General features: G+C 54.6%; 2 protein-coding genes across 4 annotated transcripts in view; both read right to left on the reverse strand.

The window, feature by feature from the left end:
• Positions 1–1,323: 1,323 nt before the first annotated feature.
• Positions 1,324–13,536, reverse strand: APLP1 (amyloid beta precursor like protein 1). Of its 3 annotated transcripts, none has more exons than XM_025366379.1 (17): positions 13,505–13,536; positions 11,960–12,103; positions 10,808–10,940; positions 10,488–10,600; positions 10,095–10,228; positions 9,798–9,982; positions 9,216–9,346; positions 7,781–7,855; positions 6,834–6,992; positions 6,620–6,748; positions 4,501–4,600; positions 3,287–3,394; positions 3,003–3,026; positions 2,459–2,529; positions 2,161–2,223; positions 1,896–2,039; positions 1,324–1,773 (listed from the first exon to the last, which is right to left on the reverse strand). In XM_025366379.1, the coding sequence occupies exons 1-17, from the start codon at positions 13,532–13,534 to the stop codon at positions 1,675–1,677; spliced, it is 1,842 nt and encodes a 613-aa protein (XP_025222164.1). In that variant the 5' UTR covers positions 13,535–13,536; the 3' UTR covers positions 1,324–1,674. The 3 variants fall into 3 exon arrangements, with proteins under 3 accessions (XP_025222164.1, XP_025222163.1, XP_025222162.1); XM_025366378.1 differs by lacking the exon at positions 13,505–13,536 and adding an exon at positions 12,989–13,333; XM_025366377.1 differs by lacking the exon at positions 13,505–13,536 and adding an exon at positions 12,989–13,333 and having other exon boundaries at positions 3,003–3,029.
• A 1,096-nt stretch (positions 13,537–14,632) lies between these two features.
• KIRREL2 (kirre like nephrin family adhesion molecule 2) overlaps positions 14,633–19,234 on the reverse strand; it is a 49,939-nt gene continuing 45,337 nt past the window's right edge. The window contains exons 2-3 of the mRNA XM_025365934.1: positions 18,080–18,145; positions 14,633–15,626 (exon numbers count right to left, since the gene is read on the reverse strand). Of these exons, the coding sequence (XP_025221719.1) occupies positions 15,291–15,626; positions 18,080–18,145 (402 nt within the window). The 3' untranslated portion in view covers positions 14,633–15,290. The remainder of the gene's footprint in view (positions 15,627–18,079; positions 18,146–19,234) is intronic.

The following is a 19,234-nucleotide window of genomic DNA, read 5'->3' on the forward strand; positions in this document are numbered from 1 at the left end:
TTTAACAAATACTTGCTAAGTGGCAGGTGCAGTTGTAACATCTCCACAAATATTAACCCTTTTAATCCTCCTGACAACTCTCTTGGGACAGATAACAGCATATGTGGAGGGCTAACTCCAGCCAGCATAATGGGACATGTGAGGGTATAAATTCCATTACTGGGCATGGTGCTGCACGCCTGTAATTCCAGCTACTCAGGAGGCTAAGGTGGGAGGATCGCTTGAGGCCAGGACTTGCAGAGCAGCCTGGGCAACATAGCAAGATCCCATCTCTATTTTTTATTTATTTATTTTTATTTTTTTGAGATGGCGTTTCCCTCTTCTTGCTCAGGCTGGAGTGCAGTGGCACGATCTTGGCTCACCGCAACCTCCACCTCCTGGGTTCAAGCGGTTCTCCTGCCTCAGCCCCCCAAGTAGCTGGGATTACAGGCATGCACCACCAAGCCCGGCTAATTTTGTATTTTTAGTAGAGACGGGGTTTCACCATGTTGGTCAGGCTGGTCTCGAACTCCTGACCTTAGGTGATCCGCCCGCCTCAGCCTCCCAAAGTGCTGAGATTACAGGCGTGAGCCACCGTGCCCGGCCTAAATTTTTTTTAAAAAAATTATCCAGGGGTGGTGGTGCGTGCTTATAATTCCAGCTACTCGGGAGGCTGAGGCAGGCGGGTCACTTGAGCCCAAGAGTTGGAAGCTGCAGTGAGCTATGATTGCACCACTGCACTCCACCCTAAGTGACAGTGTGAGACCCTGACTCTTTAAAAAAGGGAGGTGGGGAAAGGAAAGAAAAATAAATTCTTCTGCATTTATATGGGTAGTAGGGGGAGAAAATAAAACGAAGTTCAGTAGGCACGTGCAGATATAGATCCCTTTCTGGGACACGTGACTGGAATCTCCACACTCCAGAGGGTTTCTATAGATTGCCCAAGAAGGAATGAAGACTTTGGGGAATGGGAAGGTGGTTCACGACTCATAATATCTTACAGGACTCTCGAAGATTGGGGTGGGCGCTGCGTGTGATTGTGTGTGAGGCTAAGCAGATGGCAAGGGAAACTCGCTGGAGCCCAGCCTCCTTGGGGTCCACCCTGGTACCCAGCAGAATGAGAGTTAGAAGGTGCGGCCAGTTCAGCACCGCGGAGAGCTCCGGGACAGGCGCTGATCCCGGGCCTCTGAGCCCAGCCCCCGACGCTCCCAGCTCTTCCCGCAGGCCCCGCCCAGATGTAAAGCTTCGTCATCCCGTTTAAAGAGGCCAAGGCGGCCTGGGCGGGGATGACACCGTGTCCAGCTGTGGTTACAGACTAATTCTCCCACAGAGATTCAGGCTGGCTTGGTAGGGAAGAGGACTTTATTGGGATGTTAGTAAGGAAACATGAGAGGGTGAATTCCAGGGAATAGACACTAGGACCAAGGTGTCGGTCACCTTAAGGATCCATAAATTAACTTAAAAAATAAATTAAGGTGAGGAGGTGCCACATGGGGAGGCTGCTGGGACTATCTGGGAATTCTTAGGGATGGAATTTGGAATTGGAAAGGGGAAATAAGAATTTCCAGCCCTCTCACAAAAGGGTGTGAAATGATCACTTCAAGACTCCCGGCTGCCCTAGGCTGGGAGTTGGGGTTCTGGGGCTCCAGGAAGAGGGGAGGTCTGGGTTCGGCTGAAGGGGTGAAGGGGGACGGGTCAGGGTCGTTCCTCCAGGAAGCGGTAGGTGGGGTTCTCATAGCCGTGCCGCTGCAGTTCGCGGAGCTGCTGCTCCTCCAGGGTCAGCATGGGGTCCACCTGCAACCGGCAGGGGAACGACAGGACAGTGGGGTGCGGGGGCGGGACTGCCCGCAGGCCTCTCAGCCTGCCCACACCCGGGCTCAGGAACTCTTCCCACACGCCGCCCTCGTGGGTCTCACCTCCACTACGCCATGGCTGATAGCCCCGTAGGGCTTCTTCCTGCGCAGGAGCAGCATGGAGAGGACGATGAGGGAGCCTCCGCCCGCTCCCATGATCAGCAGACCCGACACAGCCTCACGGGACACCCCTGTCCCAGCTGGTGCCTGCAGGGAGAGGAGATGGGGCAGAGGACGTCTTTGAGGGACCTGTGTGGCTTTGGGAATCGCAGCCTGGCCGCTGACCTCTGGCCTCTTCCCCTAGGTACCCGGCTGTTCCTCCTCTTACCAGCTCATCCCTCTGAATCTCCGATGAGTGGAAAGGGAAACCCCTTGGAACAGACGCATTCACCTGGTGGAGCAGGAGGTGTCAGGGACCCAGAAGCCTGGCGCCCGCCTCCTCCTCCCCAGGGGCCCAAGAGAGCGTCCCCCAACCCTCTCATTTTCTAGGATCTCAATTCCATGTCCTCAGCTCCCTCTTCCCTCAGGACAAGGAATCTAAGCCCCCAGCATCTCCTCCCTCATACCCAGCAGTATAGGCCCCGCTCTTGTTCCCCTTTGGGAGCCCACAGGTCTGACCAACTTACCTTTTGCTCATACTGTTCCAGCGGGGACATCTTCTCTTTCTCAGGGGATGCAGCGTCTTGTTCTGTGGACCCTACCCCCAAGTCTGATCTCATTCTTTTTTTTTTTTTTAGACAGAATCTCACTCTGTCACCCAGGCTGGAGTGCAGGGGCATGATCTCAGCTCACTGCAGCCTCAACTTCCTGGGCTCCAGTGATCCTTCTATGTCAGCCTCCTGAGCAGCTGGGACTACTGACACGCCCCACCACACCCAGGTAATTTTTAAATTATTTGTATGTACAGGGTCTCATTATGTTGCCCAGCCTGGTCTCAAACTCCTGGCCTCAAGGGATCCTCCTGCCTCAGCCTCTCAAAGTGCTAGGATTACGGGTGTGAGCCACCAGCGCCTGGCACTATTTCATTCTTTAAGGTTCAGAGGAGGGCCTTGGAAAGTATATCGGACTCTACCCCAGGGAGTCTGAGGTTCCCAATGGATGGACCCTGTTTCCTTCTGGGTTCGGGGATTAGTGGGATTTGGAGGCTGGGGTTAACTACGAGACACTCACCTTTTGGAAGGGTCATGGGGGTGTCTGCTGGAAGCCAGAGGAAGCAAGGCAGTGGAAGAGTGAAGAGAGGAGGGTTATCAGCAAAGAAAGGTGGAGAAACATCCTCCCAGGGACCAAGAATGAGGATGGGGGATCCTACAGAGGCCTCCGCAACCTCAGACATTCCTCCCCATCCTCTCCCAGTCACTGTGGTGGTGAAGACACCCTCAGACTCTAGGGGATTACAAATTAAGCTGGGGCATGTTCCCCAATGTCTGGGGTCATCTATATGTGGGCTCACTCACCATCCTTGGAATCTGGAGGCTGCAGCCCACCCTTGTCCTCACTGCTGCCCCCAGGGGCAGGGGCTTCCAATTCACTGGGACCCAGGTATTCAGAGTGGAGGAGTTCCTCTGAGGGGGAGATGCAGAAAGGTGGCTGAGGTAGTGAGCATTGGGGTGAGTGAAGGGCACCCTAACAGTAGAGCAACTGGGGGATCGTGCAGACAGCAGAGTCAGCCCCAAGTGGGATAGCCAGAAGTGTGATCTGAGAAAGTGGGAAGCTGGAGGGAGGCACTGCTGGCAGGAAGGATGGAGGCTGAAGTTTCAAGATTATGGCTTTTTTTTTTTTTTTTTTTTTTTTGAGACAGAGTCTCACTCTTGTTGCTCAGGTTGGAGTGCAATAACGTGATCTCAGATCACTGCAACCTCCACCTCCCGGGTTCAAGTGATTCTCCTGCCTCAGCCTCCTGAGTAGCTGGGACTAGAGGCAAGTGCCACCACACCTGGCTAATTTTTTAATTTTTAGTAAAGATGGGGTTTCACCATGTTGGCCAGGCTGGTCTCGAACTCCTGACCTCAAGTGATCTGCCTGCCTCAGCCTCCTAACATGCTGGGATTATAAGCGTGAGCCACTGCGCCCAGCTCAAGATGATAGCTTTCTTAAATACCAGGAGAATCAGGGTTATGTGTGAGATATCCAGGAGGAAGCCACAATAGATCTGGGGGCTGTGGTAGGTCACACTTTCTGGTATGCATATAGGTTCCTTCCCTTGAATCTGGACTGGATTTGTAACTTGTTTTAACAAATAGAATGTGCACCCAAGCCTTAAGACCTAGCAACTTCCACTTTGATGTCTTGGAGAGCATGAACGGCCAAGTAGGGAATCCAGCTACCCTGCTGGTGAGACCACATGGAGAGGCTCCATGGAGAAGAGAGGCCCTGAGCCTCCTTGGAGAGGGAGAAAGGTCCGTTTGTGCTAGACTCCCAGCCCCCAGATGATCTGCTAGCTAAATACAACTGCATGCTTGACCACTGGCAAGACCACTAGAAGAACCACTCTGCTGAGCCCAGACTGGATGGCAGAATCATGAACAAAGAAAAATGGCTGTTGATTTTCACTGCTAAGTTCTGGGCTGGTTTGTTACAGAGAAATAAATGAAATTGGGGGGATCAATATTTAGGAGTCAAGATTTGCCCTCAGAGTTCTGGAATGGGGGCCAGGGTAATAGGCACTCACGGATTTGGGGCCGCAGCTCCTGAGCCAGGTGAGGGTTCTGGTCAAGCAGGCCCAGGCTCTGATTCACCCTCTCCTCAATCACCTGAAGGTGGGTCTGCACCTGTGGGGAGTGGACATGAAGGATGAGCTGGGCAATGCAGGCTGGACACGAGGAAACTGAGGCAGTATGAAGGAGGAATTCAATAGCGGCCAAGGAAAAGCAGCACATGCAATGGACAGGACGTGTGGCACAAGGGTCAGGAACTGGGCCATAGGAGAAGGAAATTGAAGAATGAGGTCCAAGGAACAGAAAGCGGGGTTTGAGGGGATTCCAGAGACAGGGATTGAGGACTGGAGGGTCATACAGATGACATAGTTCAAGGTAAGATTTGGAGTTCAAGAGCACAGAGTGGATTCCATAGACAGAAAGAAAACATCCAGGAAAGGGGAATTCAAATTTGAGCACACAGAACAGGGGTTCCAGGGAAAACAAGGGGAGTTATGGAGAAAGGAGGTCGAGGGACAGGAAGAGGGTTCAAGGAACAAGGGGATTCTCGACTGGGCACAGTGGCTCATGCCTGTAATCCCAGCACTTTGGGAGGCCGAGGTGGGCAGATCACCTGAGGTCAGGAGTTCGAGACCAGCCTGGGCAACACGGCAAAACCCTGCCTCTACTAAAAATACTAGATTGGTGCAAGTTATTGGGGTTTCTGGCCAGGCACGGTGGCTCGTGCCTGTAATCCCAGCATTTTGGGAGGCCAAGGTGTGCAGATCACCTGAGCTCAGGAGTTCGAGATCAGCCTGGCCAAATGCTGAAACCCAGTGTGTACTAAAAATACAAAAATTAGCTGGGGTCAGGCGTGGTGGCTCACACCTGTAATCCTAATACTTTAGGAGGCCAAGGGTGGATCACCTGAGGTTGAGTTTGAGACCAGCCTGACCAATATGCTGAAATCCCGTCTCTACTAAAAATACAAAAAATCAGCCAGATGTGGTGACACCTGCCTGTAGTCTCAGCTACTCGGGAGGCTAAGGCAGGAGAATAGCTTGAACCTGGTAGGTGGAGGTTGCAGTGAGTCCAGATCACGTCACTGCACTCCAGCCTGGGCAACAGAGTGAGACTCTTGTCAAAAAAAAAAAAAAAAAAAAGCCTGGCATGGTGGCAGGCTCCTGTAATCCCAGCTACTCAAGAGGCTGAGGCAGAATTGCTTGAACCCAGGAGGTGGAGGCTGCAGTGAGCAGAGATCACGCCATTGCACTCCAGCCTGGGTGACAGAGCAAGACTGTCTCAAAAAAAAAAAAAAAGAAGTTACTGCGGTTTTTGCCATTACTTTCAATAGCAAAAACCGTAATAACTTTTGCACCAACGCAATACAAAAATTAGCCAGGCATGGTGGCACGCGCTGGTAATCCCAGCTACTCGGGAGGCTGAGGCAGGAGAATTGCTTGAACCCAGGAGGCAGAGGTTGCAATGAGCCAAGATTGCACTGCACCACTCCAGCCTGGGTGATAGAGTGAGACCCTGTCTCAAAAAAAAAAAAAAAAGAGGATTCTGGGAAAGGCAGTGAAAATCCAAGGGACAGAACATAGGATCTGCCGGGCGCGGTGGCTCAAGCCTGTAATCCCAGCACTTTGGGAGGCCTAGACGGGTGGATCACAAGGTTAGGAGATCGAGACCATCCTGGCTAACACGGTGAAACCCCATCTCTACTAAAAAATACAAAAAACCAGCCGGGCGAGGTGGTGGGCACCTGTAGTTCCAGCTACTTGGGAGGCTGAGGCAGGAGAATGGCGTAAACCCGGGAGGCGGAGCTTGCAGTGAGCTGAGATCTGGCCACTGCACTCCAGCTTGGGCGACAGAGCAAGACTCCATCTCAAAAAAAAAAGAACATAGGATCAAGGGCAGGGGGAGTAAGAATCCAAGGGACAAGAAACAGGCGTCAAAGGCACAATGTGTGAGGGTCCATGTTTCAGGGTCAGGAAGCAGAGTTGAGAGACTGGGAAGGGGCAGAGAAGCGGTGTTCAAGGGATAGGAAGGGCTTCAAAAGACAGAAAAAGGGTCTAAGGGACAAGAGAAGAGCCTGAGGTGCTGGCGTCTGAGGAATAGTGGTGCATTTGGGAGCTGGAAGGATGTGAGCACCTGGAAACGCATCTGCTGTGCTTTCTCGGGATCCACGGCAGCCACGTGCTGGTAGTGGCGTAGCGTGTGCCTCTGCTCCTTCTGCTCCGCACGCAGGTAGTGCCGCAGGGCCGTCAGGACACGCTCCGCCTGTGGAAGGGACACAGGCTGCCCAAGCCCACCCTGATCCTTGTCACCCTCTGCTCTCTGCTCTCTGCCCCCATGGTCTCCGCACCTGAGGCGGATCCCCCTGCAGGGCCGCAAGGAAGCCCTCCAAGGCAGCCCGGCGCTGGTCGTTGATAAGGGCGATGACACGGGTGGCATGGGTCTCCACCAGGCGCTGTCGCTCACCAGACACCTGCTCCTCCAGGGTCTGCAGAATGGACTGGAAGTGCTGGGGAGCGGGTAGGCACAGGGTCAGGAGAGGAGAAGATGGGTCAAAGCCTGGTCAAAGACAGCCTGGAAAGGCAGGGCTACATGGGGTTAGGGGGTGTTCCAGGGGTCCAGGCCTGGGCAGAACCAAAGGTTACGGACTGGAAGGGGTGGGCTACAGGGCCAGGCAGAGTGGAGGTGGGACTAGGCCCACTGGGAGCCAATGTGAGGATGTAAACTGTAAGATTGAGTGGAAACAATCTGGGAGCAGAACTGACCAATGTTAAGGTGAAAGGGACAAAGCCTTGCAGGGCTCCTGGCCTGGGCAGGGTCAAACTAGAGACAGGCTGTGCATAAATGACACGATAGGGGTGGGACCAAGAGCTGGAATGGCGGCTAACATGAGTGGGGTCTCCATGGGGTAGGTCAGGTTGAAAGAGGTGAGATTGGCCGGGCAGAGCCAGAATCAGGGGGCAGGGCCTGATAGAGACATGAATGCATCAAAGAGAGACCAAGAAGGCCCTGGCTGCATCTGCAGGGGCCCTGGCTTGGGACAGGACTCCAGAGCCAGCCCTGACAGGCAAGTCAAGTGTAGATGGGGCCAAATATGGCCAATCTGAGGAGCAGAGCAGTGTCAGGTCAGATGGCGGCTAAGAGAGGCAGAGCTGCATGTAGGCATGGGGACAGGAAAGGCTAAAATAGGTGGAAAGGGGTGGAACTGGATGGGCAGGACACAGCCAGAGCCAGGTGAAACTGAGTATGCTCCAGGTGGCGGACAGGCATGAGTAGGACCCACTGGGGCTGTCCTACCTCATTCAGGGCCTGTCTGTCGGCTTTAGGCAGGTTCTTGGACTGGTTGTCGGCCATGGCCCATTCACGCATCACCTGCGTACGGAGGGGAGCTTCAGGATCCCAGAATCCATCCTGATCCACCTGGCAAGTCCCCCAACCCCTCTTTAAGATTTTAGAGGTCCCATGGCCGGGCGCGGTGGCTCATGCCTGTAATCCCAGCACATTACAGGGCCAAAGTGGGTGGATCACGAGGTCAAGAGATCGAGACCATCCTGGCTAACATGGTGAAACCCCATTTCCACTAAAAATACAAAAAATTAGCTGGGCACAGTGTGGGTACCAGTAGTCCCAGGTGGGGACTCGGGAGTACTTGGGAGTAGAGGCTAAGGCAGGAGAATGGCGTGAACCCAGGAGGCGGAGCTTGCAGTGAGTGGAGATCGCGCCACTGCACTCTAGCCTAGGCAACAGAGCGAAACTCCGTCTCAAAAAAAAGAAAAAAAAAAAAAAGATTTTAGAGGCCCTAGATCCCTTAAGTCTCACTGGCTCTTGGGTTCCCAAGAGGGAAGATCCAGAAGGAGTTTAAAGTGAAAGAGAGGCCGGGCGCGGTGGCTCAAGCCTGTAATCCCAGCACTTTGGGAGGCCGAGACGGGAGGATCACAAGGTCAGGAGATCGAGACCATCCTGGCTAACACGGCGAAACCCCGTCTCTACTAAAAACACAAAAAATTAGCCAGGCGAGGTGGCGGTGCCTGTGGTCCCAGCTACTCGGGAGGCTGAGGCAGGAGAATAGCGGGAACCCGGGAGGCGGAGCTTGCAGTGAGCTGAGATCTGGCCACTGCACTCCAGCCTGGGCGACAGAGCGAGACTCCGTCTCAAAAAAAAAAAAATAAAAAAAAAATAAATAAATAAAGTGAAAGAGAGGCCAGGCGTGGTGGCTCATGCCTGTAATCCCAGCACTTTGGGAGGTCGAGGCAGGTGGATCTCCTCCCGCCAGGAGTTCAAGACCAGCCTGGCCAACATGGTGAAACCCTGTCTTTACTAAAAATACAAAAATTAGCTGGGCGTGGTGGCAGGTGCCTGTAATTCCAGCTACTCAGGAGACTGAGGCAGGGGAATCACTGGAGCCCAGGAGGCAGAGGTTGCAGTGGGCCGAGATCCCACCATTGCACTCCAGCCTGGGTGTTAAGAGCGAAACTCCATCACAACAACAACAACAAAAACCAGTAAAGTGAAAGAGTACCATAGACCAGAGTTTCCATAGAATCTGGTGGCGTCTCAGTAGGATTCTAGATGGGCCATGGATCTCTGGTCATCTTAGGGGATGGTGTTGAGAGCTCAAGGTCAAAGGGGCTTAGGGAGCCTTTGGAGGTAGTATCAATGTGTCCTGGAGGAGTTTCCTGGTATTTAGGGAGCTCTGTACTGTAGGGGGTCCTGGGGCCCCCGGTATCATCACCTCATTAATCTGGCGCATCCTACGCTCCTCCAGGTCCATCTTGGCCCTCAGGAACCCCTCGTGCTCACTGATTTCCCCAGGCATGCCAAAGTAAATATCCACACCATCTGTGGGCCTCGGGGTGGGAGTGACTGCAAGACCAGGGATCAGGAGGTCAGTCTGCAGCCCACCTCCAGGTCGCCTTTTCTACTTAAAGAACCACATTTCCTAGAGTGCACCGGAGACCATCATGCACCCAGTTTAGCCACCTCTGCTGCCTGGCATTATGGGAGATGTAGTTCTAGACTGGGTCTAGCCTTTTCTTGCAAAGCTTAGGAATCCATTACACCATCTTCCAAGCTTTCCTGAAATGATCCTCAGGACCTACCCAATGGCCCCTCTACTCCCAAGTACCCTCAAACCACCCCCTCCCTTGGCAGGTTAGCTCTTCTACCTCTGTTTTATCCAAAGATACTCTCATCTTTTCTCCTCAGTTGGGCCTTTCCCCCATAGGTCCCTCCCAAAAACAGCCCCCGGCAACACTCCCCCAGATGTTTCTCCTTCTATGGTGGAGAGGCCCCAGAGGTTCAGAGACTGCCTCACCTTTGCTGACCACTGCAAGTGTATGGGAGCTTGGGGGTGGGACCCTTTCCTCCTCTTCTTCCTCTTCAGCCTGTGGAGGCTCCACGAAGTAATCGTCTACTGGCTGTGGGAAGGATTCCTCCTCTTCCTCATCCTCAGCCCCCTCTACTCTGCTCCCCGGGGGCCAGGACCGGGTGGAGGGGTCACTGAGGGAGCAGGAGAGGACCCAGGCAATAAGAACCCAGGCCCAGGCTCCCAGGCTTCCATCCCCTGCCTCAGGAACCTTGGGATGGGCATGGAGGGTTCCCTCTCACTCACCCAACTGCTGTCCCAGATGGGTCGGGGGTCCCTGGAGGGGGACAGCACACATACTCCACACCACGGAACCGATCCGAGCCACAGGGTAAAAGCATGCCCGAGCCGTGCAGGATGAGGCCCTGGGAGCTGCAGGCCTGTAGGAAGAGTGGACCCAGATGCCAGGATTGTGGGGTAGGAGGGGTAGATGGGGAGCTGGGCTGCCTGGGTTGGGGGTTGATGAGGCTGGGAGCCTGGATTCCTGGTTCTGGAGGAAGGGGTTGGGGGATGAAATTCTTAGATCCCAAGTGGGAAGAGGATGCTGGTGGCCCAGACCCTCGGTTCTGGTGGAGGAGGGTGTTGGGGTCCTGGTTCCTGGGTTCTGGGGGCTGGGGACGGGTGGGCCAAGGTCCTGACCTCCTGTGCCTCCTGATGCCTCCGGGTTGAACTCTCGCATTGGTCCATGCGCTCCTGGTGCAAGAACCGGCAGCCTTCAGGCACCAGCAGAGCCTCGCTCACAAATTCACCAGCTGGGGAAGCGCGGGACACCAGGGTGAGACCCTCCTACAGCACCAACCCCACCCTCCTCAGAATCCAGATATTTTATCCTCAGAGGCTTCTCTGCCCCACTTAGGACACAAGCACCCACCCCCTTAATGTGGGCCCGAGAGAGGGGCTCAGAATTTTGCCCCTTGGAAACTCCCACCTCAGTTCCCCTCTCCCCGCCTGGGACTCACGCAGGCAGCGGAAGGGCACAACCTGGTGGTGGGGGTGGGTGCAGCTGCCGCTCCGGGCACCCCCGCACCAGCGCTCCATGGGGATGGCCTGGGTAGCCTGCTCTACACGTGCGATCTGCAGCTCCGGGTACATCTGGGGGGATCAGATGGGGGCAATTAGCCCACAGCCCCGCCTCTGCCAGCCACCCCTCTCCAGTAGTCAGGTCCCCTTTCTTCCCTCCCTCCCTCCCTCCTTTCTCTCTCTGTCTCTCTCTCTCTCTCTCTGTCTTTCTCTCTTTCTCTCTTTCGGAGATTTGCTCTTGTCGCCCAGGCTGGAGTGCAATGGTACAATCTCGGCTCACTGCAACTTCCTCCTCCCAGGTTCAAGCTATTCTCCTGTCTCAGCCTCCCGAGTAGTTGGGATTACAGGCACGCACCACCATGCCCGGCTAATTTTTGTATTTTTAGTAAAGACAGGGTTTCGCCATGTTGGCCAGGCTGGTCTCGAACTTCTGACCTCAGGTGATCCGTCCGCCTCCACCTCCCCAAGTGCTGCGATGACAGGCGTGAGCCACTGCGCCCGGCCAGGTCCGTTTTCAAGGCTATCTTTTTTCCTGTGCTGTTTCTTTCTGAAGGTCCCTCTAAGCCCACCTCTCTGGTCACTCCTCCCCGCAGTCAGATTCGTCTCCCCAAAGGTCTCACCCTCCTTTTAGCCCTGCCTTTTCCTCTATTTCGCCTCTCCAAAACTCTCCCTTCCCATTACAGACTTGTCCTTTCGTGGCCACACCCCCCAGCTCAACGCGCTTTCATTGGGCTCCACCCCTTTCCCCATCTCGCTAGTCCTTAAGGTCTCTTTCTGTCTTAGCCCCGCCTATCCTTTCGCCACTTCCCACTACACATCTGCTCTTTACAAAGACCACCAGATTCCTAAATTCCACTTCTTCTCTGGCTATCTCGCGGTTCTCCCCCTTTCCTGACTTAGTATCTCAAAACAGGTCCCCTGCCCTAGCATAGTTGCGCCTCTTTATTGGCCACGTCCCCCAGCCTCCACGTCTTAGATCCCGCGGCACCTTGGACCACGCCTTTTTTAAGTGTAGCTGTCTACGGGCGGCCCCGCCTCGTTTGGGGCCCGCTTTCCCGCTGGCCCCGCCCCTCCCGCTCGGCCCCGCCCACCTGTCTGCAGTACTCCAGCACGCGCTGCGGGTCCCGGAGACAGCGTCGAGAGCGCTGTGGGTCTGGTTCCCAGCGGCCGGTGCGCAGGTCCCGGTGAAGGGTTAGGCGCCCGCATAGTCCAGCCACCTGGGCCGACCCCGGGGCCTGGATGGAAGTGGAGGGGATAATGAGGGCCCGGGAGGCGTTGGCATGAGGGTCCCCTGGTTCTTTGCTCCCTAGGACCGAGACCCCCAGCACCAGCCCCCTCCCCCAAGCACCGTTGTGCACACCGCCTCCATGGAGGCACCGTTCCCTGGGAAACAGCTCCCGTAGGGCGGGGGCGCCCTAGCTCTCCCGTTGCTATGGCGACCCGGGTCCCCCGGGATTCTTTCTGCCTTGTTGCCGCGGAGACAGACTCCGCCCCGACCCCAGCTCAGCCGCTCTGGAGCTCGAAGGGGTTAAACCTGAATCGCGGAGGAGGCCTGAACCCAGGCGTTCTGGCCCCTCCTCCCTCCATCCCTTGCTCAGGCTCCGGTTGCAGGGTGCAAAGCTGATAAGGCCTGGCTTCAGGGGCCTACAGTCCTGGACACCAGGTCCTTGAGGACTGGAGAGCTACATCTGGTTGGGGTGGGTGGTGACTGAAGGACCGGACTCCTGGGTCCTGGGAGGCTGCAAGGGCCTCCATATGGGTCCAGAGAATACAAGGGGTCTGGATTATTGGATCTAAGTGCCTCGCTGCTTGGTGGGTCCTATGTCCAGGAGGGAGGGGGTTGGGACCTAGTCACCTGGGTCCGGAGAGGGGGCTGGACTTCTGGGACCAGGGGCTCTGAATAGACCAGTTCCTATGCTCGGGGTGGGAGGGGGCTGGGACGTCGGAGGATGGGGGAGCTGGGGCCTGGAACCCTGGGTTCATAAATGCGGTTGGGGGCGCCTGGGGGCTGACCACCTGGCTGGAAAGACCGCGCTTTCTGTCCTGTACATGTCCGCGCTGGCGTCCAAAGACCCGGTCCCGCCCCTTCCCCCATCCCCCAGGACCCGGCCCGGCCTCACCTCGGCCGCGCCGGGGCTCCCACCGGCCAGGCTCCCGATGGCGGGCTGCGCGCGCAGAAGCAGCAGCAATAGTGGCAGCAGCAGCGGCAGCGGCAGCGGCGGCTGGCCCGGGCGGCGACTTAGACCGCGAGCAGCGGGGCTGGCTGGCCCCATGTCCCGGCCCTTGCGCCCTCACGTCCCCTGCACTCCCGCCCGGCCCGGCCCCAGCGGTGACAGGAGCTCCCAGCGCCACCGCCGCCACCTCCTCCTCCCGCCGCCCCCGGGCTGCGCCGGCGCCGCCAGCCACGCCCCGCGCCGGCCCCGCCTTCCTGGCCAGGACAATAGCGTGGCGGCTCCGCGCAGAGTGGAGCAGCTCGGGAACCCCGGGCGGAAGCCTGCGCCAGGCCCCCGCCCCTGGAGATTCCAGGCGTCCCGCCCCATGAAGGACCCAGCCAGGAGTCCTGCTATGGGCTCAGCCCGTTGTGGATTTTGAGTCCTCCCGCAGGACTCTCACCCTCTTTAGACCCAGACACTCACAGTTTTGTCCTTCTCCAAGGATGCAAGCATCAGAGACCCCCGTCCCCTAGTAAATTCCTCTGTTGAGGGCTCAGGAATACAGGCCTCCAAAATGTCCCGTCAAGATGGCAGCAGTTGAGACCCAGTCCCCTCCTCTTTCAGATCCAGAAGTCTGGGCACCTTCTCTCTCAGGACTAGAGACCAAGCCCCCAGCCCATTCTCCCTCAGAACCAGGAGTTCAGTCTTCCTGCTCTGCTTCCCAAGGGTCCCAGGGGCCTGGATCTTTAACTCCTAGCTCAAGGATCCATGAACCAAAGCCCCCAGGACCTTTCTTTAAGGATCACCCAAGCAGGCACCAGCACCATGCCCACTGTGGATGCAGTGCCCCAGGATTAGGGTCTGGATCTCCACCCTTGCTGTAAGGACCAGGGGATTGCCATTTTCATGCCCATAGTCTCCCCTTCTCTGTCCCACTTCAGGGCTCACTCGTTTGTCTCCTCTAATGAGAGTGTAGAATTCTGTCTTTCCCAGGACCCCTGGGGCAGCCCTGTCACATGTGTGCAACTGTGTGGACATCTATGCGTGTGTCTGTGCATACATGCCAATGTGTTTGTCTTTTCTGTTTGCAACTCGTGTGTGTGTGTGTGTGTGTGTGCGTGTGTGTATGAAGATGCATATTAAAAGAGTCCATGACTGGGCACAGTGGCTCACGCCTGTAATACCAGCACTAGGCCTAGGAGGCCTAGGTAGGCGTATCACTTGAGGTCAGGAGTTTGAGACCAGCCTGGCCAACAGGATGAAATCCTGTCTCTACAAACAAATACAAAAATTAGCTGGGTGTGGTGGTGTGCACCTGTAGTCCCAGCTACTTGGGAGGCTGAGGTGGAAGGATGGCTTGAGCCCAGGATGCAGATGTAGCAGTGAGCTGAGATGGTGCCACTGCACTCCAGCCTGGGCCATAGAGCCAGACCTTGTCTCAAGAAAAAAAAAAATAAAGAGTCTAGAGTGCTTTGCAGGTAGCAAGAGGCTGAGAGGTGGCTCACAGTTTTGCTTCTACAGCCACCTTATAGGCTAGCGTAAAGGAGAGACCTTGGGACAGGTCTAATGGACCCCTTCCTTGATGGAGGGTAATAATGCCAGTAGACTCCCTAAGACACACGCCTCTTTGACTTTTTTTTAATTATTAAACATAAATATTTTTATCCCAAGATTCCCCTTTGCCCCAACAGTGCTAATTCTCACCATATCCCCACTCCTTGGGTCCAAGTCTTTCTGAGTCTTTAGGGAAAGTGAAATCAAGATGGTGGCCATCTTGGGTTCCTAGGGAGTACAAGGCCATCTTGGCTGCATTTCCATTGGCCGAGCAAAGTTCCCCTCAGGGAGAGCCACAGTGGGGCCTGGTATGCTCTTCATCTTCATCTATCCTATGCTACCTTTCTTCTCAATGCAGATGGTCATCTTGAAATATCTTCTTTCAGTGGCTAGAAACAACTTCCATCCCAGCCCCAAACTCCCAGCACCCACTGCCCTGTCCCCCTCTCTCCTCAAAGGGCCTACCTGCCATCTTGAATCTCTTTTACACTGGGACATAGGTGGGCCTATTGGGTGGCCATGTTGCTCCCACTTGGGGCATCCCCTTTGACTGAGCTGACTGTATACAAATACTCCTGACAAATGTAATGATCTTTCCCTCCCCTAGTGTTCAATTTTGGAGGAGTAAGGTCGCCAACTTATCCTGGCTCCTCAGAAATCAGGACAATCCATTATGGAAAGTTGGAGATCCCAGGACTCTTCCACTGGAGAGATATCACACATGAGTCTGGAGACGCGGGTGGCTAGGTGTGGGGAAGACAGCATATGGGAAAGGGGGAGTCCCGGGGGCCAGATCTGGGGGCCCAAAGGATGCGGGTTTGATGTAGCTGGTGAAAGCTCGAGGGTGGGGTGTGGTGAGGTAGCCTGCCCGGGTTCTGTAAAGTCTGCAGGGGGGTACCATGCCCAGGTGTGGGTTGAAGTCATAGAAGGTGGGGGCCCCTGGGGGCCCAATGGGGGAGGGTGGTGGCAGGAAGAGGCCTCCTCCAGGGGCTTCGCCAAGGCTCAGGCTCACACTGACTCCTCGGACCTTGTAGTAACCGTTGGTTGGGTCCTGAGGGGACAAATGGGACTCAGTAAGGTCTGTGAGCATGCAGGGGGGATGAGGGTCACTGATGGGTGACACTGAGGGTCACACACTGAAATACACCAGACCTTGAGAGAAACAAAAAGTGACAGGAAGGGGCAGAGACACAGAGACACACATGGACTGGGAGAGAGAGAAAGTGAGACAGAAGAACAGTGACAAGAGGCAAAGGGATAGGACATGGGCAGAGAAAGGTAGAGACAGAGGGATATAGGCCTGCTGAGGGGTGTCAGTGTGGAAGATGCAGAAGGAACAGGAGAGAGGCACTCACCTGCCCAACAGCCTCTAGGCTTTGATTCAGTGTCATGCCCTGTGTTGCTGCTACAAGCCATGTCACTAAGATAGAACTGAACCCTGTCCTCACACCAAGGGAAAAATGACAAATCATGAGACAGTACCCAGAGGGGTCAGGGCCGTGCCTGGGAAAGTCATAGGCAGTGACAGGGGCTGTGATGGCAGAGCCCTCAGCATAGCGAGCGGGATAAGGAAGCCCAGATCAGAGTGGTCATAGTTGTGATGGGTGGAACACAGGCAGAATGATCGGGCTGTCATGATGGAAGCATGTTGCGGGAAGTCAGGGACCCTGAACAGAGGGACCAGCTGGAGCCACGGCAGAGGAACATAAATTGTGATCACTTTAATATGGACATTTATCAGTTCCCAAATATACTTTTATAATTTTTTATGCCTGTCTTTAATCTCTTAATCCTGTTATCTTCATAAACTGAGGATGTATGTCACCTCAGGACCACTGTGATAACTGTGTTAACTATACAAATTGATTGTAAAACATGTGTGTTTGAACAATATGAAATCAGTGCACCTTGAAAAAGAACAGAATAACAGCTATTTTTAGGGAACAAGGGAAGACAATCATAAGGTCTGACTGCCTGAGGGGTTGGGCAAAAAGAGCCTCATTTTTCTTTTTGCAGAGAGCCTATAAACGGATGTGCAAGTAGGAGAGATATCACTAAATTCTTTTCATAGCAAGGAATATTAATATTAATACCCTGGGAAAGGAATGTCTTCCTGGGGGGAGGTCTGTAAACGGCCAACTCTGGGAATGTCTGTCTTATGTGGTTGAGATAAGGACTGAAATATGCACTGGTCTCTTGTAGTACCCTCAGGCTTACTAGGGTGGGGAAAATCTCTGCCCTGGTAAATTTGTGGTCAGACCGGTTCTCTGCTCTCGAACAATGTTCTCTGTTATTTAAGATGTTTATCAAGACAATATGTGCACCACTGAACATAGACCCTTATCAGTGGTTCTACTTTTGCCCTTTGTCCTGTTCCCTCAGAGGCATGTAATCTTTGTTAGACCCTTCTAGTAGTTCTGCTTTTTGCCTTTTGAAGCAAGTGATCTTTGTACCTACTCCCTGTTCTTACACCCCTCCCCTTTTGAAACTCTTGATAAAAACTTGCTGGTCTGAGACTCAGGTGGACATCACAGTCCTACCAATATGTGATGTCACCCCTGGTGGCCCATCTGTAAAATTCCTCTCTTTATACGGTCTCTTTTTATTTCTCAGCCAGTTGACACTTACAGAAAATAGAAAGGACCTATGTTGAAATACTGGGGGGGATTCCCCCGATAGAGCATGGGCTTCCTGGAACAAGAAATGTCTGAGCTGAGACTGGAGGACTAAAGGAGGGAATTAGGTAGACATGGGAAGGAAGGTAGGAGTGTTTCAGGCCAAGAGAATGGCATGTCGGCTGGGTACGGTGGCTCATGCCTGTAATCCCAGCAATTTGGCCGAGGTGGGCAGATCATTTGAGGTCAGGAGTTCAAGACCAGCCTGGCCAACATAGTGAAACCCCATCTCTACTGAAAATACAAGAAAAATTAGCCAGCTATTTGGGAGCCTGAGGCAGGAGAATGGCTTGAACCCAGGAGGCAGAGGTTGCAGTGAGCCGAGATTACACCACTGCACTCCAGCCTGAGCAACAGAGTGAGACTCTATCTCAAAAAAAAAAAAAAAAAAAGAGGAGAGAGAAAGAGAGAGAATGGCATCTGCTAGGTACAGAGGAGAGAGAGAAGTGCTCTGGCCTGGCGATGGCCTGGAGTCAATGTGGCTGTCCTGAGGTAGGACCCCAGAGGAAGGACAGGTTTGGGGAGATATGGGGCCAGTGTAAAGGGGCTGAAAGGGGGCTTGACCGTGATGAGGAGAGCACAGGCATAGTGAGCCCCATCTGGGGCTGGGACAGATGTGTGGGCAGAGTCTGCAGATAGGCAAACTGAGGCTGGGAGCTAGGTGAGTTGGTCCAGGGGGCAGGAGGAGTGGGGTGAGGAGCTGAGTCCCAGTTCTGAGGACAACAGAAGGAAAAAGGAGGGGACAGGCGTGGGAGAGAGATGGAAACACAGTGAAGGGAGCCCCGCCTCTCCCAACAGTGAAGGGAGCCCCACCCCTCCCAATACTCACCTTGGTCTCCAGAGTCCCTTCCTCCTCCAGAACCAGATCACTGTGGTCAGTGTGCACAATGGGGCCCTGGGGTAGGGAACTTAGTGAGAAGGAATAGTCAGAGGATCTCCCCGCCCCAATACCAGACCCCAAGGACCTTCAGCCAGCCAGTGGAGGCCAGGCAGGAGACAGTAAGAGCACCCGAGAGCTGGGGACTGCACTCAGGACAATAAAAGGGCTGTGAGAAGCCAGCACAGTGGCTCATGCCTATAATCCCAGCACTTTGGGAGGCCGCAGCGGGAGGATCACTTGAGGCCAGAAGTTTGAGACCAACTCGGCTAACATGCTGGAACCCTGTCTCTGCTGAAAATGCAAAAAATAGCCAGGCATGGTGGCAGGAGCCTGCAATTCCAGCTACTCAGGAGGCTAAGGAATGAAAATCGCTTGAACTGGGAGGTGGAGGGTGCAGTGATTCAGGATCATACCACTACATTCCAGTTTGGACAACAAAGCAAGACTTTGTCTCTAAATAAATAAATAAATAAATAAATAAAAGGCCAGGTGTGGTGGCTTACACCTGTAATCCTAGCACTTTGGGAGGCCAAGGCAGGCGGATCACGAGGTCAGGAGATCGAGACCATCCTGGCTAACACGGCGAAACCCCGTCTCTACTAAAATACAAAAAATTAGCCGGGCGCGGTGGCGGGCGCCTGTAGTCCCAGCTACTCGGGAGGCTGAGGCAGGAGAATGGCGTGAGCCCGGGAGGCGGAGCTTGCAGTGAGCTGAGATCCGGCCACTGCACTCCAGCCTGGGCGAGGGAGTGAAGACTCCGCCTCAAAAAAAAAAAAGGGCTGTGAGGATATAGTGGGCCTAGGGAATAATCGGGTCAGGGGCATGGACTTGGGTGACAGTTGGGTGCGGGGTCACTGTTAAGACTAGAGCCCTCAGCCTGGGCGTGGAGGCTCATGTCTGTAATCCCAGCACTTTGGGAGGTCAAGGCGGGTGGATCACCTGAGGTCAGGAGTTCGAGACCAGCCTGGCCAACATGGTGAAACCCAATCTCTACTAAAAATACAAAATCAGTCAGGTGTGGTGGCAGACACCTGTAATCCCAGCTACTCAGGAGGCTGAGGCAGGAGAATCACTTGAATCAGGGAGGCAGAGGTTGCAGTGAGC

Source organism: Theropithecus gelada, chromosome 19, assembly GCF_003255815.1.
Source record: "Theropithecus gelada isolate Dixy chromosome 19, Tgel_1.0, whole genome shotgun sequence".
NCBI classification, from domain to species: domain Eukaryota; kingdom Metazoa; phylum Chordata; class Mammalia; order Primates; family Cercopithecidae; genus Theropithecus; species Theropithecus gelada.